Source organism: Petaurus breviceps, unplaced genomic scaffold (assembly GCF_028583685.1).
Source record: "Petaurus breviceps papuanus isolate PSGF00001 unplaced genomic scaffold, PetGlider_PUasm1.0 90895, whole genome shotgun sequence".
Taxonomy (NCBI): Eukaryota; Metazoa; Chordata; class Mammalia; order Diprotodontia; family Petauridae; genus Petaurus; species Petaurus breviceps.
The window spans coordinates 20,300,128-20,328,087 of record NW_027187372.1 but is presented as its reverse complement, the minus strand read 5'-3'; the positions used below and the strand labels follow the sequence as shown (position 1 = coordinate 20,328,087).

At 34.8% G+C, this 27,960-nt stretch overlaps 1 protein-coding gene across 1 annotated transcript in view; it reads left to right on the top strand.

Annotated features, from left to right (window-relative positions):
* The window catches only part of KCNT2 (potassium sodium-activated channel subfamily T member 2), a 550,024-nt gene that overhangs the window by 476,651 nt on the left and 45,413 nt on the right, over positions 1 to 27,960 (top strand). The window contains exons 22-25 of the mRNA XM_069074469.1: positions 9,424 to 9,535; positions 20,819 to 20,920; positions 23,648 to 23,731; positions 25,116 to 25,244. Coding sequence (XP_068930570.1) covers positions 9,424 to 9,535; positions 20,819 to 20,920; positions 23,648 to 23,731; positions 25,116 to 25,244 — 427 coding nt within the window. The remainder of the gene's footprint in view (positions 1 to 9,423; positions 9,536 to 20,818; positions 20,921 to 23,647; positions 23,732 to 25,115; positions 25,245 to 27,960) is intronic.

Here is a 27,960-nt window from a genome sequence, read left to right as displayed (position 1 = left end):
ATACCTCTCATTTCCATTCCCAACTTTTCTTCTACTACTCTTGTTTCACTTTTAAAATCCTTCTTGAGCTCTTCCAAGAAGATTTTTTTGACTTGAGACCAATTCATGTTCCCCTTTAAGGTTTCAGATGTAAGTATTTTGACAATGTTGTACTCTTTTGAGTTTGTGTTTTCATCGTCCCTGTTACTGTAGGAACTCTCTGTGATCAATGTTCTTTTCTGTTTCTTGTTCATGATGTTTGCCTGTTTTTTGACTTTTAAAGTTGAGCTTCTCTCCTGGAGTTGTCCTAACCTTCTTGTGCTGGGGTGGAGGGGGTTAACAGGGGCCTGGTCATTGGCTTTGTTTGCTGGGGCTTCAGGTGCTGGCAGCTGGAGGCTGTAGAGGTCTGACAGCTTACCTGGTGCTGAGCTGGGGTCCTACTGGTGGTGTCTTGTAGATGCTGAGGCCAGGTGTGATTTTTCTGCATTTCCTCAAGGCTACAATGAAGCACATGGAGGTCTGACCCCTGGTAGATGCCTGCCTGCCCTGGGCTCTGCTGAAGTAAGTGGAGGTCTGGCCATGAGAGGATATTTGTTTGCCCTGGGCTTCCCTGAAGCACATGGTGATTCTCTGAGCTTGAGTCTGCCAGTTCCCCTTACACTGTGCTAAGGCACATGGGGGTCCTCGTATTGGCCTTTGTTGGCTTCACTACCGTGGGGTTCAGTATCTCCCACTGGTTTGTTAAGGTGGGGCTTGATGCTGACTTGCTGGGACATTCTGTGTCATGGAATGTGTTTCCCTTTTACTGGAGTGAGATGGACCATTTTTGCTTTTCCTCCAAGTCTCCAAGAGTAAAAGATTGCTCCACCCTGTTTTTGCTTTGATTTTGCTGTTTCAGAATTTGTTCTAGGATGCTACTTTATGGTTGTTCCAAAGTGAATATGGGAGAGGGGCAGTGATTTGTGGCTTACTTTACCATTTTGGCTTCCAGAAGTTGAACTATTGATTTTAGTTAAAAACAAAATTAACGTTAAATTTTGCAATACTTTCAGCAGGGAATAATTTCCTTTTAAGTCACTTTCCTACAAATGTATAAACTACTGCAGATTTATAATCCACAGATTACAGAATGGATTTTACAAATTAGAACTGGAATGGCTGTTAGATATAATCTAGTGTAGCTCTTTAATTTTACAGATTAATAACTTGCTTAGTGAGTAGTAGAGTTGAGATTGGAACACAGGTTACCTAATTACATGTCTAGTGTTCTTTGAAATGGATATTGACTAGCTGGATAAGGGAAAGATAACCAGACAGAGTTATCAAACCACTCCTAATGCAGAGATTAAAATTTATTAATGACTGTATTAGCCAAGATTTATAGAATAGAAACTTGATTATTATTTTTACTGGTTTAACTGTAAGTCTCTGTGTCTGTCTTTTTGTTGTGGTTGCTGTTCAGTTGTGTCCAGATCTTTGTGACATAGTGGACCATAGCACACCAGTGCTGTCCATGGGGTTTTCTTTTTTTTTTTTTTTTTGGGGGGGCGGTTGGGGTAAGTGACTGGTCACACGGCTAGGTTTTGTGTGTGTGTGTGTGTGTGTGTGTGTGTGTGTGTTAAGTGTCTGTGGCCAGATTTGAACTCAGGTCTTCCTGACTCCAGGGCCAGTGCTCTATTCACTGTGGCACCTAGCTGCCCCCTGTTTATGGGGTTTTCTTAAGAAAAGATGCTAGAGTGGCTTGCCATTTTGTTCTCCAATGGATTAAGGCAAACAGAGATCAAGTGACTTGCCCAGGGTCACACACACTCAGTGTCTAAGGTTGGATTTGATGTCATCTACCTGACTCCAGGTCCAGTGCTGTAGCCATGGAGTCAACTTGCTGCTTCCTTGTTTACTGCAACACTTAGCAAAATGTTTTGTACATTTTTGGAGGGGATCAGGTTTGTAATTTCATTGGCATTTCCAGTGAGAAACTCCTACTTCCAATGTAGTTTCATACCTGCTCTGTAACTTACAATCTTAAAGAGTTTCCTAGGGGCGGCCAAGTGGCTCAGTGAGTAAGAGCACTGGCTCCAGGGGTGACCTGGGGATCAAATCCGGGCTCAGATACTCAGCACCACACCTAGAAATAACTGGCCGTGTAACCTTGAGCAAGTTACTTAACCCCAATTGCATAAAAAAAAAAAAGTTTCCTGAGCAGAAAGAAGCGTCAAAGTCCCATCCCATTGGTAACAAGTGACTTGTAAGACTCCTAGTACAGCTAGAACCAGATTAAAATATAATTGGAAAATAATTAATAAAATAAAATATAATCAAACATAGGTAATGTTAATTTGCATTTTTCAAAGTCAACATACAGGCTGTAGGGATCTGTTTCTATTTGTGTTTGGCACTGCTGACCTGAAGTACTGAGAGGTTAAATTGAAAAGCCAAGCGACATAGATACTATTTTCCCCTACATTATCTTATTTGGTGAGCTTTTCAATTACAGTAGATTAAACTATCATTTCAATGCTGATGAAGCCAAGTTCTATATTTCCAACCCTCGTTACTCTACTAAGCTATAATCCCACATCACACTGTCTCTCTTGACCAGTGACTTGCCCAGGAGGTCACATAGCTAATAAGTTTTTGAGGACAGATTGGAATTAAGGTCTTGCTGATCTGAGGTCCAGTGCTGTATCTATTCTTGCACCTCAATGCATTTAAAATTTTTCATCTCAACTGTGAAGGACTTAGCTACTCTGATCAATACAATGATCCATGACAATGCCAAAAGACCCATGATGAAAAAATATTATCCAGCTTCAAAGAGACAGAAGTGACTTTATCTCTGTTTGCCTTAATCCACTGAAGAGCACAATGGCAAGCCACTCTGGCATCTTTGCTTAAGAAAACCCTATGGACAGCATTTGTGTGCTACAGTTCACTACATCAAAAAATCTGAGTGCAGATTGAAGCTTATGTTTTTCATTTTTTCTCTTTTTATTTTGCAACATGGCTAATATGGAAATATGTTTTGTGTTTATATATGTGTGTGTGAGTGTGTGTGTGTGTGTGTGTGTGTGTGTGTGTGTGTGTGTGTAATTTACTCTTTGCCTTTGTGGTGGGTGTGGGAAGAAGGATAGGAGTAAGGGAGAGAATTTGAAACTCAATTTAAAAAAATGAATATTAAAAATAAAATAAAAAATAAGTTCATTGTAACTTGTTCTGTTCCTTCCTTTCTGTGCTTTTAAACTATTCCCTTCAACATACTCTATGAACTAGCTCTGTTGATCTTTTTAGGGTTCCTTTCACACGAAAAAACCATGTTTTGACTTTTTGTCTTTGTACTGGCTGTTCCCTGTTCCTGGAATGCTATCCCTCTCCCTCTCCATCTCTTAGTTCCCTTGACTTTCTTCAAGTCTTCTCTCAAATTCCATCCTTTGCAGGAAGCCATTCCCACTTCCCTCATATCTGAATTATTATTGACTTTCCTCCAAGATTTCCTTCCATATATTCTCTCTCTCCATACATATATGTATGTGTGTGTACATACATATATATAGTTTATGTACCTATTTATTATACATGTGTATATGAAGGCATGTATATATACCTAAGTATTTACATGTTGTCTCCTCAATTAGAATACATGATCCTTGAGGGCAAGGATTACTATTTTTTTTAACTTTTCTGGGTTAATGATATCCTCTTCCTGCACTTTGGCTGCCTGGGATCATGAGCCCTTCAGGGAATAGGGAGATTTTCCAGTTGATGGAAATACTCTTCTGTCAAAATTGTTACCACTGTTACTTCTGCATTTTCCTCTTACTTCTCCTTGCTAAAGGAGACAGTAGAAAATTAAACAAAAATATGCCTCTGAATATCTATTCCTGACAACCTTGTTTGGTCATTTCTAGTCATGTCTGACACTTCCTGATCCCATTTGGTGTTTTCCTGGTGAAGATAATAAAGTAGCTTGCCATTTCCTTCTCTTGCCCATTTTACAGATAAGGAAATGGAGGCAAACAGGGTTAAATTACTTGCCTAGGGTCATGTGGCTAGTAAGGTTCAGAGGCCAGATTTGAAATCAGGAATTTAAGTCTTCCTGACTCTAGGCCAGGAATTCTATCCACTGTCCCACCTAACTTTCCCTTTCCCTATGATTATTCAAGTGAACAAACAAACAACATTTATTAATGAATAATGCAAAGAAAGAGCTTAGTAAATGTCTTTTGAATGTTTGATTCAGTCAGAGAAATGGTTATAGATCTGGTGTAACTTGTTTGCCTTCAAGTCCTACCCTCTTCTCCAAATATGCCTTCTTTTTCTTCCTTCACTACAGTTTACCAGAAGTAGCAAAGGAAAAGAAAATGAGGTGGGTGGGTGGATGGAGTGGGGGAAATTCAGCAAAAACAATCTAGGATATTCTATTAAGTATTCTACATCACTGGATCACTACTTCCTTAGAGAGCCGGGGGTAGGTGTCTTCTTCTCATCTCTATTCTTCAAGGCCAATATGGTGAAATTTAAGTTATTGTGTGGTTATTATTTCTATTTCCATTGTTATATCCTTGTCATGATTCCAATACTTACTTCATATCTGTTTACATATGTTTTTCACATATCTCCATTCATTATATTGTTTCTTACAACATTAAGGTTTGATTACCTTCATATACTGCAATTTATTTATCAGTTACCTAATCAATGAGCACCTCCTCTTTTTTTTCTAGTGGTGAAATGCTATTATATGTATTGTGGTGTACGGAGGTCATTTCTTGGGGCATATACCTAGCAGTGGAATCTCTGGGTCAAAGGGTATAGACATTTTAGTCAGTCTCTTAGAATAATTCTAAATTATTTTTAGCATAGTTGGACCAATTTATAGCTCTACAACTGATGAATTAAGATGCTTGTCTTTGTATAATCACTTCTACATTGACTAATCTCATCTTTCATTATTTTTAACAACTTGTTCAGAATGAGGTAAAACTTCAATTTTGTTTTAATTTGTATTTCTTTTATTGTTAATGTTTTGGAGTGTTCCTTCCTATGCTTGGTATTAATTTTTAATCATTCATTTGGGAACTAATTGTTCATATTTTTTTATTTATCTATCAGGGAATGGATTTTGGTCTCACGTATTTATAATTGTTTTTATATTTTAGATGTTATAGTTATCAGAAATATTTGATACAGATATCTTCCCCAGGCAATCGTTTCCTTTCTTAATCTAGTTACAGTTATTTTTGCTCATAAAAAGGCTTTTCACTTTCTTATCATTGAAATTATGTATTTTATATTTCATCATCTCTCCATCACTTGTTTGCCTGAAAATTCATCTTTTAGTTATAGCTTTGGAAGATAGATAATCCAGTTTTCTTCTATTTTTTTTAAACAGGTATGGTCTTTAAAGTTCAGGTCATATCCATTTAGGGTTAATTGTAGTGAATGGTATAAAAGCTAATGCTTTTTTAGTAATGCTTTGTGAATTCTGGTTTGTTTGGGGTCCCTGCATCCTGTGGCAGTGGCCTGGAACTCAAATTTCATTCTTGCTAAAATTGAATAAAAATGTATTTACATTTTCAGTAAATATATATATATATATATATATATATATATATATATATATATTCTACACAAAGCCTTGTTAATCAGATTAGGTAATAATAAATCCTCTCATTTACCTAGTCTCTAAACTTTTAAATGACTTTCCTAAACATAGGGGCAAAGAGTTAAGTTTTGTATCTTCTGAGTATAAAGTCTACAAATAATCTGATAATACTACTCAGTATATTTATCTCTCTTTTATATTCTGCTTCACTAATCCATGTACTCTAAGTCTCCCTTCATGAGGTGATCTTGATGAATGCCTAAAATGTTCTTTCTTCTCAGTTTATACAAACCTGACAAAATTACTGCCTTGTCTGCACTCTATATTTCTCCATGATCAACTCAGACTTCATTGGATTATCCTGTCCTCTAATTCACCAAAAATTTCTCTCTCCATCTTCCTGCCCCCCCCCTCTTCATCTCTCTCTCTCTTTCTCTCTCTCTTCCTCTCTTCCTCTTTCCCTCCATCCCTCTTTCCCTCCATCTACATATCTATTACTTATGGATATATACTGCCATTTTTCTTCTCTTTTGCTAAAAAACATTTGATATATGAATGACTAGTTTTTTTCCCAAAATAATGCTATCATATCCTTATAGTTGTGGTGTTTAAAATTGTCCAGTTCTACAATAAAAGAAACTGAGGCAGAGCTCTGAGCTAATAATACTTTATGAAAGGTTTATGGTCCTGTCTGATGAAGTGGGCTTCAGATTTTCCTCATGGTCTGAGATGTTCCCTTTCTCTAGGGCCTTAGTTTTATAGTACTTTTATAGTACTTAGTTTTATAGTACTTTTTTATAGTACCCAGGCACAAGAAGAGGCAAAGTAAAATACAGTCTCATAAGATGATAAACCTTTATTTTGACCCTCCAGGAGGGTCAGAAATGATGCATCAGCATAGCTGGTCACAGGTTGGGCAAGATAGGTATCATCTCCTCTAAATAGTCATAATATGGACCCCTTCTCATGTTGAGCAAGAGAAGGTGGTCTTGAGACGCAAAAATCAGTTGGGGAACTTTCAATATCATGCCAAGACATTCTTCCCACACTGGGCTTAGTCACATACTCATCATTCAAAAGAGTGGAGGTGCTCTAGTCAGCATTCTTGTGGTTAGGTGTAATGTTAATGCAAGTGAACTATATAACAGGTCAGTGAACAGTGATTTATAACTTAACAAGCTATTGGACTTCTATCATATTATTTAAAGTTTGGGGCCCATTATAAGAAAGAATCTATCTTATCTAATTATCCTTAAGTATAATATATGTAAAATATGTATTAATATATGTGATTCCTATAGTAATATTAATTGACAAGATTGACTAAATATATTAACAGATAAGTATATCACTAATAATCACTTACCCTATGGAATCACACTAAACAATTTGACATTTATTAGGATAAAATAGGGTCACAGTAAATCATTCCTATTAGACAGAAGTTTGAACATATAGTAGGTATTCAGTAATTACTTGTATTAATATAATCTTTTTAAGCATTATTTCTTCTGTCTTTAACATCCCCTTTCATCTTCCATAACAGAAATCCAATATCATTCAAAACAAACAAAAAACCTTCCCTACTATAAAAATGGAATGGAAATATAGATTGACTTTTGGTAGTTGTGGCATAATATGGCAGCAGCAACATGGTGTAGTAGAAAAAACACTAGACTTGAAATCGATAACTAAATCTAATTTTTTGCAACTATGGGAAAACCATTTATTTGAGTCTCACTTCCCTCATCTCTCTCTCTCTTTTTTTTTAAGCAATCGGGGTTAAGTAATTTGCTCAAGGTTACACGGCCAGCCATTTCTGGGTGTAGTGCTGAGTATCTGAGCCCGGGATTCGATCTCCAGGTCATCCCGACACTGGAGCCGGTGCTCTTACTCACTGAACTACCTGGCCGCCCCTCCCTCATCTCTTAAATGGGTATAATGTTTGACACTGTCTACCTCAGCTCAAAGTTCTTATGAGAAAAGTGTTTTGTATTTATGTTATCAATGTGAGTTATCATGGAGTTGTAGTTGTATTTGCACAGGCTGCTGGGTTCAAAGTATTTCTGTACCCTGGCACATATAGCATGTTCACAATTGGTTTGCTTGCATATTTGTTATTGATGGATACCCAGAAAGAAGTTAGCAGTTTTATAATGGCCTTAAGTAGCAGTGAGTGCTCAATAGTCTTCCTTCCATTGGCATGTCCTGAATCCCAAGGATGTGAGGTCTTTTGCTGGGGGTCTGAGGTACACAAATCAGGATTCCTGGTAAAGTGAAAAGACCTGCCCCCTTGTTGGGGTTTGTCACTTAAATAGATTTTCTAGACAAAGCATTATTTATGTGTGACTACTCTTGAGGTCAACCCAGTCCAAATTATATGTACTTGATAGTCTTTGCTGAAGGGTCTAAAGTTCCAAGGATATTCTGAGGTCAGGAAATTCACTGAGATGGGGCATACTGTAATATCTGCAAGCTACAGTAGTAGAGAATTTCTAAAACAGTATCTGTGAAGTTTCTTCACCATGCATGTCTCAAAGGCATTTCCCAAGGACAAAGCCGCAGTTCCATAGCTACTTGCATAAGCCTTTGGAAGGGGATTCTATTTATGACTGCCAGCCCATTTCAACTAGAATAGCCTTAAAACCATTCAGTTCAGAACCTCTGTTATTCACCTTCCTATTTATATTTGATGTCCTTCTTCTGCATGACATTCTTCTTGATGATCACTGTCTTATAAATGGTAACCTTTCAGGTCTTGTGCTTGCCCACTTGAAGGTTTATATATAAAGTAACCAAGGCAGTTGAATACCTTCTGTCCCTCAAAGCCATTGGTAGGGTAGAACACAGTGTTGTAAATTTATTTTTAGAGAACTTTAATACTATTCTTCCACTGAGTAGAAAAGGTTGGGATTAGGGGGATGATAGGTTAATGTAAATGAATAGAATTTAAATAGTTTTCCCCAGGAATTTATATGTTTTATTATATGTATAGGGAATGTGTATATGGACTATATATTTTATGTGGAATATAAATGTAGGTAATAAATGTTTTTAACTTAAACATTATATTAATAATATTTTTTTCAAATAAAACGTATTATTATTTACTATTTGCTATTGCAATTACTATTGTAAACCCTTAATGAATCAAAACTATTTTTACATAAGATGGCTGATTGAAGCAACAATGCATATGAAGAGAATACTTGGAAATTGAGGTTTAAAGGATCATAGATTTATGATTTAGATTCAAGTATAGATTTAGATAGAAGGGGCTTATATGGCTTTTCCTACTTGAGTGTGTTATGACAAGATTTTGCATAGAAAATTACATGCTGCCTCAGAAAGAAAGCTGTAGGACATCAGAAATCTTAGCTAAGAAGCCCATTATATGCAAATTATGTTAATCAGTATACTCATGCTGTAAATTTCCATTTTAATACTTTTCATCATGAGAAACATATTCTTCAACTACTTATAATCACCTAGAAACTTCTTAAATCAGCCTTACAAGTTTCTCTCACTTTACTATTCTGTGAATTTAGAGAAAAAGTCTAATAAAAGTCCAATTACTAAACATAGTTTCCTTATTGTGCTAAAATGTTGGATTGTCTCTTTAGAAAAATGCAGCATTTGTTCTCCTCACAATACATATGAAGAATTTCACAAAGAATTCCTTATGATTATCACAGTGGAGATTTTTGTTTTTGTTTTTTAATGCCCTAAGCTAGGAATCACATAATTTTATATATATACTTTTTAAATGACACCATTCAAAATGTGCTAATGCTGAATTATGATTGCTATAAGTATAACTGTGATATTTCTTTAAAATTCAGGTTGTTCTCAAGTCTAAGTATTATCACAGAACTCACTCACCCAGCCAACATGAGATTTATGCAATTCCGGGCCAAAGACTGTTACTCTCTTGCTCTTTCCAAACTGGAAAAGGTGAGATTAAGTGTTATTATTTCAAAGTGTTGTTTACCCAATTTGCTTTACAGTTGAATTGAAGGACTAAATATTTTTCACTGTTTTTCCCTCTTTGAAGCTAAGTACTCTATTAGGAATAGAATGCTACATAGTTATAAGGAATTAGTGTTTCTCTTGAACATAGACTTTTCTTAATTTTCTTGTTATAGCTTCTAATTTATAGTATTACCTATATTGTTTAAAAATAGCTTCCCTATTAAAAAATGAGAATACATAAATATTAATCATTTAAATGGTAATAAATAAAAGGATAGTTCTAGAATACAAATTACTTAAGGGCATGGACTTATTCTTTGCATTCCCAGTGCCTGTCATAATTCCTTGAATATAGCAAGCATTTAATAAAAGTTTGTTGAATCAGATTCTTGATTGTTTTGGTCTGCATACTATAAAATTATAAAATCAATGCATTTGAGTCAAATGAACATATTTATATTTCATTAAATTTGAGATTAGAAAATATGACATAAATACATATTTATTATATAATATACTTAACACTTCAATGCTTTCAAATAATTTCATATACTTGATGTCACATTAATAGATAAATCAATATCCTCAGAAAGTTATAAATGACATACCCAATGTCATTTGATTTACAAATAGAAAGTCAGTGTTAGAAGTCAAATATTGTCACTCAAAACTCTTCATCACACTATAATGCAAAAGTCATTGCAGGAACAACTTTGGAAGAATAAAAATAGCAACAACAATAAAACATATAAATTGATAATATTAATAATTGCCCAGTTCAGAGTCTGGAAAATGACCCACACCAATGAATTCATCAGCAAAAATAACAAGAGGTTTTTGCAATCCTATGAGGCCTGGCATGATTTCATATGTTGTGCAAATGGGATATTTCCCCCATGATAGTCATGAGAAGTTATATAAATTTTTCTCTCTGGTGAATCAGGATCACCAGTAGAGAAAGAGAAGTTATTTACATTTATAATGATGTGTATATATGTGCTAATGAACATATATGCCTTTGTTTTTCTACAAAAACACATGTATAGTTATCCCTTCCATATCAAGAGGGTTTGGGGTACAGCAACCCCATGATGTGGAAAATCCATGGAAAAACTTTTGGCCCTCACTTGATACCAAAGAAGAAGTCTGAATTATCATGGTATTAAAGATCAAATAGGTTGATCTCATGCAATATCATAATATGATTTATGCTTTTCTCAGTTTCTAAACTTTTTTTTGTGTAGCCTGCTGGCCATTGAATATCATTTGCAGTTTCTGCAAAACTCCCCCCAAATTCCCATTCAAGTTCTTATGCTTACCCACAATATATTAAAATCACTATGGGGAAAGTTGTCATGTGGAAGAGATAACTGTAATCTTTTTCTAAGGCTGTCAAAATAATGTTACATCTTTTACTTACAAATTTATCCAACTTAATATGAATATGTCAAAAATGAATTTTGGTGTTTTTTTCCTAAACCAGATATGTAACTTCATTGATTTATGGACTTTCTAGTCAGGCAACTTATACTACCAATTCAGATAGGTGCCTGCCCTGAAATTTGTAGTCTTAGATAGGTTGCCTGGGATACTGTAAGGTTGAGTGACTTCTGCAGGTTGATGTACACAGCCAGTATATAGCAGAGGAAGGACTTGAATGTAGGATTTTCTGCCTCAGACCAACTTTCTATTCCTTATGCCACAGACTATATTTTCTTTATTACTGTTATTGTTAATAATAATAGAGGAAATTTCCATCATTAACAATAATGGTTCACCTTTATATATTATATTAATGTTTTCAAAGCACTCTATATGCATCATATTATTTTCTCCCCCTCCCCAAACCCTGTAAAGCAGATGATATTAACTAACCTTTATAATTCAAATTTTCATCTACATTCCAGAGAAATATGTCTAAAGGCCAAGAGCTTTTTTTTTTTTTTTGTAATTACAGCCACTCAGGACTCAATTCCCCTGAATTGAATCTTTACCTTTTTCTACCTTTGTAATATCACTGACCACCCACTTGACTCAAATTCAAGATGATTCAATGAAAGCCCCTATCACACTACACCCTTGTCTTCAGACTAATCCTATCACTTGAGGATCACTACCATTTTTTCAGTGAGGAAGTAATGGAAGGGAGCTTAGGTGATTTTTAACATTCATTAACTTCCTCATTAACATACTACCAATCAGAATTTTAATGATGTAATGTCAGGTCAATCAGAAGACACACTTATGGTGCTCCAGATTTTGCTCAACCATTTTATAAAACTAAACTGCCTTCTTTTCTTATGGTCTTTTGGCTTAATTGTGGTAGTCGTTTCAAATCACTTTTTTTTTTTTTAACACATTAGATTGTACTGTTAAAAAATCAATAAAGTTTGGGAATCTGAGCCTCAGTCTACTATCTTTATTAATTCCCTCTGTCATGCCTGGAACTAATTTCCTCCTTTCCTCTCCTCCCCTATTCTCCTTCCTCATACCCTTACCAGTGAGTGCTCTGCCCAAAGGAATGTAAATTTTGATCACTGAAAACTCTAAAGAATGGATGTTGCCTCAGTCAAACTGAGACTTGGGAAAGACCTTCGCTTAAAAAGGCCAGTCCCTCTGACCCAGGTGGCTCCAGAGATGAGAGTGAGGCTAGTGACTTTACACAGTCCTGCTTCACTTAAATCCAATTCACTTGCAAGTTATGATATCACTCCTGATGCCATAATCCCTCTTCAAGATGAGAATGAAGCTCAACAAACAACATTATGATTGATAGTCTCTCACCATTATAGTAGCCATTTCAGTATTGTCTGTTCTGAGTATTTCTTAATGTTTTTCTACATTTCAAAAAAATCATTAGTGGGAGATACTATGTCCAAACATTTTTGACTCTCTAAATGTCAGAAAAAGGAGTTTTTTTGATGGAAGGGAGGCAAAGCAATTGGGATTAAGTGACTTGCCCAAGGTCACACAGCTAGTAAGTGTGTCAAGTGTCTAAGGTTAAATTTGAACTCAGGTCCTCCTGACTCCAGGACTGGTGCTCTATTCACTGTGCCACCTAGCTGCCCCAAAGAAAAAGGAATTTTATGTTAGATGAAACCATATGTAAATTTGGAAAAGAGAGACTCCTCAAGAAAGTAATCTTTTATTAATTAACAATAGAAAACTTGAATAGGTAAGAGGGAACTCTTCATTCAAGGTCCCCTCATCAACAGAGTATATGAACCTGAATAAAGAACACAACCCAACTTGCAGGCTTCTTTGTGGGCTGGACCTTATTGTAGAGATATCCTGCTGTTTTAGTGATTCTCCACAAACATCGACTCTCCATCTTTCAAGAACCACTAAATGTTAATTCTACCCAGTCATATGAAGGAAAGGAAGATTATAAAGGAAGTCTGCTGAGTGTTGAATTTTAGCTACCTTTTGATTGAAGTTCAGTCCTAGGGTTAAGTATGCCCCAAGACTAAAGGAGCTCTGCCTATGAATTCACCCACTCTCTTCACCCTACAAGAAGCAAAATATTGACTAGAACTAGCCCTGGGAAGGGTGGGAGAATGCAGGAAGGAAGGGAATAAGGAGGATGTCAATAGTGGGAGCTATTTTGAATAAGGACCGAAGGGGACTGAAACTCAGCAAGAGTCAGGACTTTCTCTCCAAGGGTTACTCAGAGCTTAGAACCATGTTGGTTAACTCTACCAAAACAGTCTTACAGCCCAACTTTGGGGGAAGGGGTAGTGGAGTTCCGCTCACCAATAGAAAGAAGTGAGCCAGAAAATGAGTGAAAGTATAATTAAAAAGCAAGTGAAAAAGCTTAATCAAAAAGAAGCAAAGCCTAGGTATAAGAACATAATTCATCAGAGAGCATGCTAAATAATAATAAGAAAAAAAAACATCAAAGAGAATACAGAGCTTTCCTTCAAAAAAGATATCTTTGATATATATGCAAACTCATGTCTCAAAGTCTTCATAGAGATTAAAAAGTAGGTATATGGACCAGTAGAGATACCATCTCAATCATTTTTTTAAACTAATAATTCTAATCATTTAGTTTTTCCCCCTCTTTGAGAAAACTTACAAATTGTGCTTTTAAGGCCCCTAAAATTGTGTTATCTTTGGAACAGACTTCTCTGTACCAAAGTAGCCTGAGTTCTTTTCTTTTTATTTTCTTTAGGGTTATTTCTAGTATTTAATATCAATGAGGATTGTGATGTCAGATCTAGTCCAAATGTAATGGCTCTATACTTATTAAGATAGAAAAGTTTGTTACAGAAATCTTGACAAAACTTTCAATGTTTTAGTCTGTTATCCTTCCAGGGTTATCCTTACATGTTCTCTTGAAAATCTGACTCTTAGGTCCTTTTCCAAACTTTTTATAGACTCCCTTTTCCTCTCATTATTTCTCACTGATTTAGTAGGCAATATTTCTCACAATCTTCTCTCATCTTCTGATAAATTTCATGAGTAACTTTGTATTCTCAATTAGTTTTGCCCCTGCCTACAGTATTTCTTTATATGTCAAGTTTTCTTGTCAATAGAACTTACAAAGTTGTGTGTGTGTTTCTGTGTCTATATGTGTTGATTGAAAGTGAAAAAAAAATCACATGAAATATGATTGACTAAGAAGTATTCATTGTTTGAGTCCACCTACAAGATTAAAAGATAGTGGGTTAGATTTCTTTAGATAACAAGCCAGACATCCTTGAAGAAGAACTCGGTGATTAAAAAAGATACTAGATGGGGCGGCCAGGTAGCACATCGAGTAAGAGCACCGGCTCCAGTGTCAGGATGACCTGGGGATCAAATCTGGGCTCAGATACTCAGCACCACACCCAGAAATAACTGGCTGTGTAACCTTGAACAAGTTACTTAACCCCATTGCTTTAAAAAAAAAAGATACTAGACCAGACTGCCTTGTGTCCACTTGTATTCTCCAAGGATAGCAGATTTCCTTGAGGCAGGAATAGAACAGTGACTAGAAAAACAACAACTAGATTTCTAAATTTAACTCATTATAGACCAGCTGAATTTCTGAACTAAGTTCACAAAGAACCATCCCTTTGGCAGTTACAGCAAAAAATCAATTCACTGCATATAGGATCAATAAAAAATACAGAATCAAGTTAATCTTTTCAGTGACTTCTGGTTTTTTTCTGTGCAAATTTTTAGATATCTCTTTTGAGTAATTGTGAGTCACTTTGAGAAAATCTTGTAGCATTCTATATCTTTTTTTAAAAAAATATAATACATAGGTATTGTTTTAGGTGCTAGGGATGCAAAGACAGAAATGAAACAGTCCATATCCTCAAGAAGTTCATATTCTCTTGAAGGAGACAATATGTATACAAATAAGAACTATTAGAGAAAAATCCAATGTGAACTGCTAAAAGCATGGAAGAAACCCCAGGTCCAAAAAGTGGGGACCTGTCCTCCCATAGTTTATGTAGATTATAAATACATTTATTGCCTGAGAGGAAGCTTGCAAACTGGAACAATGTCAGTGTTTTGATTTGTTTGAAGACAGTTGGAAAGAGTGAGGAATTTATGCTTTTTTAAAGTGAGGAAGCAGAAAAGGTGGGAATTTGGGCAGATCCTAGGCAGGAAGCCCCATTCCCCAAAGGAGGGAGGATCCAGGAAACAAGGGGAATTCCAGGTATCTGAGATATGTCCTTTTGATACACGAATAAGACAGCTTTCTTGGTGATAATCAATCCACAATTTAAGGGTCCAGACAACAAGATTGGGGATATCTCCATCAACCATAGAAGAGGATGTGTCCAAGAGTCCTATAACCAAAAATTAGGAAGTCTCTTGTAGGTCCACAAACCTCCAAATAGCTCAGAATCTGCTTCACAGTTGGTACGTACTTAATTGTCTTTAGAGTTGATGATTTTCTGCATGCCCAAATGATTTTATTCTTGGTCACCACAAGGGATGGTTAGTGTGTCAAACCATTTATGTCTTAGCTAATACAACCAGTTTTCATACAGCCCTACTCAGCTACCTGGATAATTGGGGCTCAAGCAAATTAAGGTATCCATTTTCACAGGACATATATATATATGTATATGCATGTATTTGCATATGTATATGCATGTGTGTGTGTGTGATATTCAAAATGAATGCAAAATAGCTTTAGCAGGGAGGGGAAGAAACATGCCATAAACTGAAGGATCAGGACAAATGCTATTTAGGCTCCTTTTGTTGTTATTAGAGGAAGTGAGCAATAGTATTCAGATTTGGCAAGACTTGGGAGGTTCTGTTATGTCCGTGTTATACACCCCATGAGTCAACAATCCCTTGGTTGTGGCTTGTATCAAGCTGATAGAGAATGTCCTTAATTACCTTCCACACATTATCAGGAAGCCAAAATCTGTTTGTCCTTTGTCAATAGTGTGGGATAATTACTTTCCTAGTGGTACTTGTAGATCTGTATAATTCCTTAGGATATAACAAGCTGTTTCCTCCTTGGAGGGCCCAACTTTACTAACTGCTGATGGAGTACTCACTCTATCTATTATGTATCATCAAAGTTTCTGGTTCCCTGCTATCACCATCCAATCTCTTGACATAGGAAAGAATTTTTTTTCCTTCTCTTTAGATTTCTTTTTGCTTTTCACTTTGAAGCACTTGTATTCTTTTAAAGAACAACAATTTCCATGATAAACAAGAAAGTTGAAAAGCATTCATCTTCTACCTTCTCTTTTGATAACTAGGAAGATCAACTCACATTTTGTTTACATGGTTAATCTTGGCAAAAGTATTAACACGACCCATTTATTTACTCTTTACTGGGAATTTCTCATCACCTTCATACTTTCTGGAAGGAAGATGCTCAGTTCTTTCTTGTTCTTGTTGGTAGCTCTGATTCTCATGGTTAAATTGCCTTTTTGTCATATATATTTACTGGATCAGTGATGTCTAATCAGGATTTTGTATATAATTTTCCTTGTCTGGTTAAGGAAAAGTTTACTGTCTCAGCTGCCTTTGCTCTATAATTAATAGAACTTTTGTAGTCACTTAAATAAGCTTCACTTCATTCACTTTTGATGTTATTAGATTACTAGGCAGGAACACTGACACACCCTCAATTCTCCTCCTCCTCCTCCTTCTTCTCCTTCTCCTTCTCCTTCTTCTTCTTCTTCTTCTTCTTCTTCTTCTTCTTCTTCTTCTTCTTTTCTTCTTCTCCTTCTCCTCCTCCTCCTCTTCCTCCTTCTTCGGCATCATCTCTCTCTCTCTCTTTCCACACATACCTGAATTCAAAGGAAAACAACCAATATAGCAAAATTGAGGTCTTTAATTGGGACAAGTGAGTCACAGCTCAAGGTGCAGCACAAGAAGTGCTGCGGTACCATGGAGGAGGTCTGGGAACAGGATTTATCTAGGGAGGGAATAGCCAAAGTTCAAAGAGAAAGCCTGGGAATCTCTGGAGGGGAGGTATTGGGACATTTACAAAATAGAGACTGGGAGTGATAATGTCTGGTCAACCTCAGGTAATTCATGGGTCTGTGGATGGGGACACAGTCTGATTCAGTCAGCTGAATTTGACATATGTGCAGATAAAAACAACAACAGCAACACGCTGTTGTTCAGTCACATCCAGATGTCTAGCTCTTTGTAACCCTGAGGACTGTACTGTCCTTGGGATTTTCTTAGCAAAGATACTGTAGTAGTTTGCAGTGGATTTTCTAGTGGATTAAGGCAAAGGTTAAGTGACTTCCCCAGGGTCACAGTGAGTAAATATCTGAGGCTAGATTTGAACTCAGATCGTCCTGACTCCAGATCCACCGCTCTATCCATTGAGTCTTCCAGCTGTCCCTAGTAAAGGCTATATAATTGAATAAGTCAGGGATTTAACAGAACAAGTGTGTTTATGTAAGAGAATAAAGAGATTGGGAAGTAAAAGGGACATATGGTAGGTGAAAAATAAATATTTAGCATTTGGTTAATTTGTTTTCCTTTTGTCTCTTTTATAATATAAATTTATAGAAGATTTCCTTCAAATTGTCAGTATAATTTAGCCTGTCATCGGTACCAAGATGTGAAGAGACATTATTAAGGAATAACCAGAGAAACTTGATTACAAGAAACAAGGGCATAGATAGAGATATCAAAGATAATTTTGAAGTTTTAATCCACCAAACTGATAATTAACATAAATTTTGAAAGGTCAATTAAACCTAACAGACACTCAGTAATAGCCCATTGTGTTCAAAGTCCTCTGCCAAGTTCTATATATAGGAAGAATGATATTTTATTTTTCTAAAGATGAATAGAGATCATTAGGTAGTCCATTGAATATAGCCCTACATCTAGAGTCAAAAGAAAACCTGAATGCAAAACCAATGTCAGACACGCATTGTGTGACCCTAGGAAAGTCAGTGACCTTTTGCTTGCCTTAGTTTCTTCATCTGTAAAATCAAGATAAGAATAGCATCTACCCCACAAGTTATTGTGAGGATAAAATAAGATAATGTTTTAAAAGAGATTTACAAATCTCTTTACAAAAGAGATTAGCTATGACAATCTTTGCATTTTTACACCTATAATAAGTTCAAAATAAACTCATGTAGAGTAGATGGTCACAATAAAATTAGTCCCTAAACTAAACTAAAAATAATGAATAAAATGAATGAAAGCAACTAAAGTAAAATAAAATATCACTAAATTAAACTAAAATTTTATTAAACCCAATGCATAGAAAAAGATCTAAACCTTCGTGCTCAGGTACTATTATCTGGTGAGACTGAGCTTTTCATTGTATCTTGTAAACGGTGTATGCATAGCTCTGCTATTCTAAACACATTTAAAAATTAAATTGTTCCTTTTCAAGTGTGAAATCAGTTGTCTCACTTTGTTGCATTTCTGGAGGAAGGGGCATCGTTGCAAATGCCTTTGAGTAAACGAGGCATTGTTAACTTGGAGAAACTATAGTGAAATATTCCCCCATGTGAAACATTGCTGTTGCTAGGCAGAACAGTGGAAAACACTGACTCAGTACTTGGTACTGGAAGGTTCCAGTCACAGCTTTGTCACTGTGTCGTACTAGTCATTTTTCATCCATCTTCTAACCTTGTTCTACCAACTTTGTGTTATAGCATCCCCCAATATAAATACTCCTCTTTCAACTCTGTAGCATTCCCAATTTTTTCCTATTTCTCTCAATTTGATTGTAAGATTATAAATTGATCAGCCATACAGTACTTGTTGGGAGAATATGACTGTGAGACATCCCTGCATGTTCATTTAACCAGAAAGGGAAATGGCAAACCACCCCCAATATCTTTGCCAAGAAAACCCTAAATGGGGTCACAAAGAGTCATCCATGACTTAAAGGACTGAACAAAAATCCTAGCACATAGCAGCACTATGTGCTGGTGATACAAATATAAGAAATAAAATTTCTGCCCTTGAGGAACTTATATTCTGTGAGAAGAAAACAAAACATATACAGAAAATTAAATATGATAAATGCAAAATTTAGATCCATCAACAATTAATCAACAAACATTTAATATCTATTATTAAAATATCTGCTATGTGACCAGTACTGTGCAAGATTGCTAGGGATAAAAGACAAAAATAGAAGAACTTGTTCCCAAGAAACTAACCTTTTACATTCTAGATACAAAATAATCTTGGGAGGAGAAAGCACTAGAAATTACTTTAAAGACTTGTGGAATTTAGTTGGGAAGTACGTGTGACTGAGGTTATTTTAAGCAGAGAAAGTTTTATCAGCAAAAGCATTAAATCAGGCAATTGAATATAAGAATTGGTGGACAATTCTTAGACTGGATTACTAGAGCAGGGAATTCATGTAGACAGGTAACAGGAGATAACATTTTATCAGAAATATGGAAAATAGGGGTGGCCAGGTGGCACAGTGAGTAAGAGCACCGGCCCCAGATTTGGGATGACTTGGGATCGAATCTGGGCTCAGATACTTACCACCACACCCGTGTAACCTTGAGCAAGTTACTTAACCCCAATTCCTTAAAAAAAAGAAAAAAAAAGTATGAAAATTGAATTATTAGAGTACTATGATAATTTAGCACATATTTGAACAGAACACTGAAAATATGGTATAAAGACTAAAGTAAAAATAACCATTTTGTGTGCATTTAAGAGTATAATGATTATGCCTTACACAAACATGGAACATTATGTGTTTAATTCTATGCTAAGTAAAATCAAGAGTTTTGGGGCACACTTCTGGTTAGGATGTTTTCCACAAATTTTTAAACCTATTCTTCAGTAATGAAATAAATTTCTTTTTGATTACAAAAAAAAAATAAAATCACCAAAAGAAACAAATAAAATTTCATTAATTTCAGGTTTTTTGGGTGATACCTTGAAATCACATAAGGAAAGCATTTCCATAGTAGGGTGAAAGATCCGTGTAGTAAATTGCTTTACATTTTAGCACTCTCATTGGAGTAAAGCTTCCAGAAATATATAATACAATTCAGGAGAAAAGAAAGTGGAAATGGGTGGATAAGAATAAATTCTATCACAATCCACCTGCTCATGCCTATTATTTCTCAGTTCTGTTAATCACATTTATTTTGAAAATTAATGTTTATAATGATAGCAGTGAGTTCCTAGGCTGCTTTTGTGATCAAAATTTGTCCAAAATAATTTTTTTCATTGTTTACTTTCTGACTCTGTGTGTGTGTTTGCATGTGCACCCTTAAAACATGTCTGTTTTAACGAATGCTTAGTATTTTATGTATCTGACTAATCACTTCAAACAAGTGTGAAGTTCCTTAAGGACAGTGATAATGTCTTACAAATCTCTGAATATCCAGCTTATAAATGACCTCCTTGCACAATATTAGTCATTCAATAAATGTTTTAGTAGTGATGATATTCTTAGACCAAAAATTATTTTAAAAGTAAGAAATTTGAAATTATTACTATCTTTGGACCAGAGTAATGAATGACATGCCACGACGTATGAATAATTTTGCTAGCAAAAATTAGAGGCAATATGTGTTTTGTGTCATACCACTTCCTGCCACAAATTGAGAATTGAGAGTCATAATTTTGAAAGATCTCTATTCTTTATGGTACATTCATATTTAATAGCTTTTATTTGGATAATCCTCCAAGTATAAGTGAAACACAAATCCTTTCATGGGAAGTCTAGATTAAGAGTGTTTGCTTTACAAATGTATCTCATATGCCTTCTTTGAAACGTGTGGGAAAAAAATACTTTAAATAAATAGAACTGACAAATGATTTTTGTTTTAAATTTGTAAACAGAAAGAACGGGAAAGAGGTTCTAATTTGGCATTTATGTTTCGACTGCCTTTTGCTGCTGGGAGAGTTTTTAGCATCAGTATGTTGGACACACTTTTGTATCAGGTACGTTATATTGACACACATGCATATTCTTTGACACTGAGCAACTTGAAATGAGCAACTCATATCAATTTTTCCTTTTACAAAAATTATTATCAGCTATAGAGGCCCAATAAACAAATAGTATTGGATGTAGATGTATTAATGACATAATCTAGTGTTTGAAAATCATTTGGTAGTTATGCATTATTTTGGGGACATATACATGGACTTTAAAGAAAATTGGGGGGGGGATTGGGGTTAAGTTATATGCTCAAAGTCACACAGCTAGCTAAGTGTTAAGTGTCTGAGGTCGAGTTTGAATTCAGGTCCTCCTGATTCCAGGGCTGGTGCTCTATTCACTGTGCCACCTAGCTGCCCCAACATGGACATTTTTTTTTTTGTGACTGATAGGTGTTCTGAATGTTTTTCCTTAATTGTGATTCTTAAGATCAATTTTGTGAACTACATTAGAGTTATTCATTTATGTGATAAGACACAAAAACATTGTTTTCTTTCCATCGCAAGTTTTTTTAGCTTCAAATTAAGAAAATATCAAACTGATGTAAATAAAATTATAAACCAGTAGTGTCTTAATCACTCTCTAATTACTAAAGTAATTTGAGGAAAATACCAAATTCTTGTGCAGAAGGTAGTTAAACAGCAACATACTAATCATTTATCAATTTTTACGTGTTTTAGAAATATTATTATACTTGACTTTCAACTAGAATAATTTTAGGTGGCTCCTGAACGTGATTATTAAATTGAGATTATACAAAACAAAGAATCACTTCAAGATGTCCCTTTATACAAATCTATTTTGACCATTTTTATTTCTGTCAATATCTAAACAACCAAAATATTTCATTTTCATTCCTTTATGTACTCAGTCATACTTTTAATATTAAAACTATCTTTCATGGGAGTATAGAAGAATTGATTAAAAACAAGACAAACCACAGCAGCATCTACAGGGATGTGGCTGATGGCTTTCTTGAGGTTGCCAACCATAACATTTCAAATTTTTATTGGAAACAATTTTTATTTATATTTTTATTGAAACTTTTTATATTTTATATATCTACTACAAGAATCAGTGATATGGCCTAGTGTAGGATTTGAGAGTCAGGAAGCCCTGAGTTCAAATTTGACCTCAGATACTTACTAGCTGTGTGAACCTGAGCAAGTCCCTCAACTTCTCTCACATTCAAGTTCCTTAATTTGTAAAACATAGATAAAATTATCACCTACCTTTCAGGGCTATTGTATGAATCAAATGAGATAACATATATAAAGTGCATTGTAAATCTTAAATCACTATAAATGCTAGCTATTATTGATATCATTATTATATATAAGATTGAAAACATTGATACCAAGATAAACACTTTTTTTTTTTAAGCAATCGGGGTTAAGTAACTTGCTCAAGGTTACACGGCCAGTTATTTCTGGGTGTGGTGCTAAGTATCTGAGCCCGGATTTGATCTCCATGATCCCCAGGTCATCCCTACACTGGAGCCAGTGCTCTTACTCGCTGAGCCACCTGGCTGCCCTCCAAGATAAACACTTTCATATTAGTTTTCTGTCTAATTTTACCCATGGCCATGCCTACTGGTACTACTTCAAATCATCTTTCAACTGCAGTCACATATAGGAGCAGATTAAAATGGAGAAGGATAAAAAAAAAAATCCTATCCCTTCCCACATCCAATTAGAATGACTAGAAGTTAAATTCTCTGAAGCTAATTCTTTAAATTTGTCTGAGAGGAAAATAGCTTGAATTTATATTGCCCTTTAAAGTTTGCATAGTACTTTACATTTGTTATGTCATTTGATCACAATAACTCTGTGAAGTAGATGTTACTATTGTCTCCATCATATTATTGAGGAAACTGAGGTTGAGAGAAATTAAGTGATCTGAGGGGAGAAGTACATTGAGAAGCAGACTTGAATGGAATAAACTTGTTCTCCTAGTGGTTACCTGCTTTGGTATCATATTATTCCAATCTAAATGATAGAATTACAAGTATAAAACTGGATTAGACATTGGAGGTTATCTAGTTCAAACTTTCATTTTTTTTAATGAATATACTGGAATTGAAAAAAAAAAACTAGTGACTTCCTCAAGGAAGTAAAGAACATAATTGGGATGTGAACTTAGTTCATCTGGCTTGAAATCCAGTAGTTTTTCCACTGCATCTTGCTGTTTCCTAAATCTGAGGTTGTACCCATCACTATGTATTTTGGCATCTCTTTGGTCTTTGGGAAATGAAACCTGAGAACTTGTTTTTCCTATGTGATAGTCTTTTGTCTTGTTACCACATTCTGTTACACAATCCAACTACAGTATAAATTCTCTCCAATTATATCACTGAAGATTTATAAGAATAAATCATTAGGTATGCTTCCAACAGAATTGTCTATGTCTCTGTTGTGGTGCTTACTATGAACAATTCCCAGTATCCCTAATTTTTATTTATAATATTCACAAATATTGAGTGATCCTAGTAGAGGATTACTTTTCTACCTAAAAAGAAAAACTACAAAGAACAAAAATTTAGCTTTCAGTGTTTGAAGGGGGCCTGCCAAGGCATACTATTTTTTTTTTAGCATACATGTATTATGAGTAAACAAAATTTTTTAAGATAAATGATAAATTATTTATTTAATCTGAGATATATTTAGGCTTATAAATTTTAATGATTGACTCATATATGCAATAAATCTTTTTTAACATCTTTTTTTTAGTCATTTGTGAAGGACTATATGATTTCTATCACCAGACTTCTGTTGGGATTGGATACCACACCAGGATCAGGATTTCTTTGTTCTGTAAGTTAAGAATATCATGATTAGTAAATTCCAGAAATAAAACGTTCTATCTAGTAATTGCAATGAGCTTTGCTGTATGCCTTTGTCTTTTCTTCTGTCTGTCCAAGTCTGATTTTTTATTCTTTTGTGTATTATCTGAGAATAAAAATGTTAAAACAATAAAAATATCTTAGTTGATAGCACACTATCTTGCATTTGGGTAACAGGTCTCATTTTTTCCTACAGACGGTCTCATATTTACTACAGAAGACACTTTAGGAAAAAAAGTATTTTTCTCATTTAACCTTCTTTCTACTTGTCAAATTGATGTTTCAAGTTATAATGAGTAGTTTAAGTAAAATCATTTTCCAAACATAATAAAGTCAACTCTCCTGTACCTACAATCTGGCTTTTCTTATTTTTAAAATATGCTTTGCTTTCCCCTGTCCCCTCACCAGCTTTCAATGGGTGTATTATAATAAAAACTAAGTGATCATGCCTTAAAAAAATTCTTCCCTATATATTTTCAGTTTCTTCTCAATTCTATCCTAAACTAAGAGGAATTGTAATTAAGATTGGGTGTGAAGGAAATAAGGATATTACTGCCAAATCATATTCCAACTCACTTGCATTTATCTTCTAGACTCAATCACTAGAAAATTTTTAAATAAAATATTTAATTGGCCTGTGCTATCCTTGATGTGATGATCCATCAAGGCTTACATTTTAGTGACAAAGCAAGCAGCACTAGTCAAGCTAAGCCTTAAATTGCTAGGTATCTGTTTGAAAGTTAATTCTACCCCGTCACATACTGGAATGTGAAGCAGGGAAGGGAAGCATTAAAATAAGTAGAGCAGAGAATAAGTGAATAGATTTCCCAATACTTCTCTGTTGTGTCTTCATAGATTGACTTCATTGCATTACTTGGAATGGCAGTTCCTACAACATCATCCATTATCAAATGTAATTATAGCAGTTCATTGATAAATCCAAACAGATGATTCTGAAATTATTCCCATAATTCTTCTGTTCTATTTATGTGGATAGTGAAGAAATCAGTATTCACACTTTACAGAGGGGGAAAATTAAGCCAAGAGAAATTTAATAGCTTACCTAAGGTTACTCACCTAATTATCTCTACAAAAAAACACATCTCCTGATTCCCAGTAGCATGCTATTTTTGCTTCCTTTAATTGCCTCCAAAATGAAGATTCCCATGATCAAATTTGTATTGTTAATTTTACCTGTATTTTGGATTAGATAGATTGATAGATAAATTTAGCTTAGGAAAATTTACTTTCTATACATTAAAGTGAGCTGCTTTTAAGAGATGTAATGAAGCTATTTTACTCTCTCTATATTTATTATCTTAATAAATATGAATGAATGATTGTTTATATTTTAGATGAAAATCACAGAGGATGATCTGTGGATCAGAACATATGCCAGACTTTACCAGAAGCTGTGTTCTTCTACAGGAGACATCCCCATTGGAATCTACAGGACAGAATCACAAAAACTTAGGACATCTGAGGTTTGGAGAATTTGATATAATTCTTAATTTTTTATCATTTAATCTGTTAATATACATTTGAAAACCAGTGTTTTTGTAGTAATCAGATTAAAGTAATTAGCTGTTATGATGGCTGGGAAAACTGAAAAACTAATGAAAAATTGCAGTACATATATTTTATATCAGGAGTCTGTAAAGTTGAAGAGTTTGGAGATGATCATCTCAAAACTTATATAACTGCCTAGATTGGGAGTTTTAAAAGTCTTCATTCTAAAGCCATCTCTAAAGGTTTTCTGCAGCTTTAGGTTTGACGATGTCCCAAGATCCAGAATATAACTAGAAAATGTCTGAATTCTAGGTCCTTACAAAATTCCTAGTTATGAATCCTATAGAGTGCTTATGTTAGAAGACATTAAAGACCATCTTGTCTCCATGAGCTGATGAACATTTGAGGCAAGGAGTAGAATTATTACAGAAAGTTAGTGAAGAAATAGAGTTCAGACATCACTCAGTCCACCCCATTCCTTTTATAGATGAGAAGACTGTGTCTCAGAAAGGGCCAGTGACTTGGCCAAGGTAGCAATCCAGATAGTAGAAGAGCTGGAACCAAATTTAAAGTTCTGTTAACTTCTTCTGTTCTTACAACTAACCCACATAGGGAATTCATCTTTAGAACTAAGCCCACATCTCAGGGCGGGGAGAGCTACTCTGGAATGGAATCCTAAGAAAATCTCCAAGATGCAGTTCTTTACTATAATAGATTCATTGGACCTGTGCTATATGAGATCATTGCAGACATTCTAAACACCTAAGGTTTGTCCATATGTGGTATGGAGAACTTGCCAAACATTGCAACACTTTAAAGTTTTGAGCATTTTGATTATAGCTTCATTAAATGGTTCTATTTGCCACATTATTTAAATGTCCCCTGGGAGAAGCTAAATAGCTTTTTGGCTCTCTTTATGGAACATCAATTACTGATTAAAATGGGAAAACACAGATGTTTCTGTTGGTTAATAGCCTTTATCACTGGCATCTCTTCTGTTGAAACAAAGGTTTTATTTAACATACTAGAGTAATTAACACTACCTATCAGAACATTTCAGACTAATTATTTTTGTTTTTTTTTTATTATCTATTCACATATAACATGTTCTTGCTTCATTTGAAAAAAGGAGGGGAAATTATATATGCAATTTTGAAAGAACTAAATGATTCATGAGAGGTAGTGACATACAGTGCACAGAGAAATAAGTGGTCTTGAAACTAAGATGATGAGGGTTCCTTCCTCCTCTTCCTCTTCCTTTTCCTCCTCCATCATCTTTGTATTCATCTCCTCCTCCTCCTCCCCTCACCCCATGTAAGATATTTTGGTATTTGGGGTTAGATGTATTAAAATTTTAATTGATTGACTAACTACTTTTTGTGCGGGGCAGTTTGCATTTATGATTTCTTGAAATACAGCTCTGGGAACACAGACTTTAAAAAAGCCCATTTTGTCTCAAATGGAGCTACTTGACTATGCCTTTAAACCCAAATCACTCTAGCTTTCATTGAATGGCCAATAATAGCCCCAGCCCTATCCTCTGTGACTCATGTTTAGGTTTTGTGACTTAGAATGAATGTAAATAGCAATTGTTTTTGTTCTGTTTAGAAACTCTGAGCGTCTTCCCCACCCAGATTGATATTTTCATGATGATAAATTGACCATATTTTGTCTAAATTCTTACCTGACCCCTAGTTATTGAATGAGCACTTCCTCAGACAAAGTGAGACCTGGGGAAAAAAAAAAAACATTAATTTTGAAAGACCAAGGTCACCCACTTTGTCCTGGATCATCTCCAGTCATTTTGACTTTTGTCTTGCTACTGGACTTTGAGAACTCTGGAGGAGAAAGTGAGGCTGACAACTTGATTCAGCTCTGCCTCACTCAAATCTAATAAGATATCATCTTTGTGATGTCATTGATCACTTTTGAGAACAAAGGACAAACAACAATGTGACCCTGGGGAATCAGTTAATCTCAGTCTTCCAGGAAACACTGTAAGATGATAACTTTCAGAAAAGTTGATAACTGGAATTTACAGTTTGATAGAGAGTTTCCTCATCTGAGAATTACCTTTATCAATGAAATCACAAGTTTATTTCACATGTCTATTAAAATTTATAACTCATAATCTCAGAAGAAAATCTGTATAATTACTTATATTAAAATTTAAAGGAGAAAATAATTTTCAAAATTATTGAAAAACATTTCTCCTTCAGTACTGTTAATTATGATCTGTCAAATACATACTTTATAACATAGATTAAAGTCCCATTACACAGAAGTGTTTCCTATAACAAAGCCATTTCTATGTCCTAACAGATGGCTCATAGAAATTCTGCTTAGTCAATCAGGTCACAGTGAGTTCTAGTCAATGAATGATACTATTTAAATTAGTCTCTATAAATGTAACAGTTACTTCTTATAAGGAAGGAACATTATTATGTTTTATTTGCATTATAGGTGGAGATTTTGCCATAAATGAGCAATTACTCTTCAACTAATGTCAACTCCTCCTCCCTCAAAGAAATCATGCAAATAAATGCAACTAAATTCCCAAATAACTTACCATACAAGAAAAACATATAGTATAATGTATAGGCTGAATGGAGGGAAGGAATTAAAGTTAAATAATATTTAATTCCAACACAGTAGTTGGACATCCAATCTGTCTATACTAGATTCAAAGCA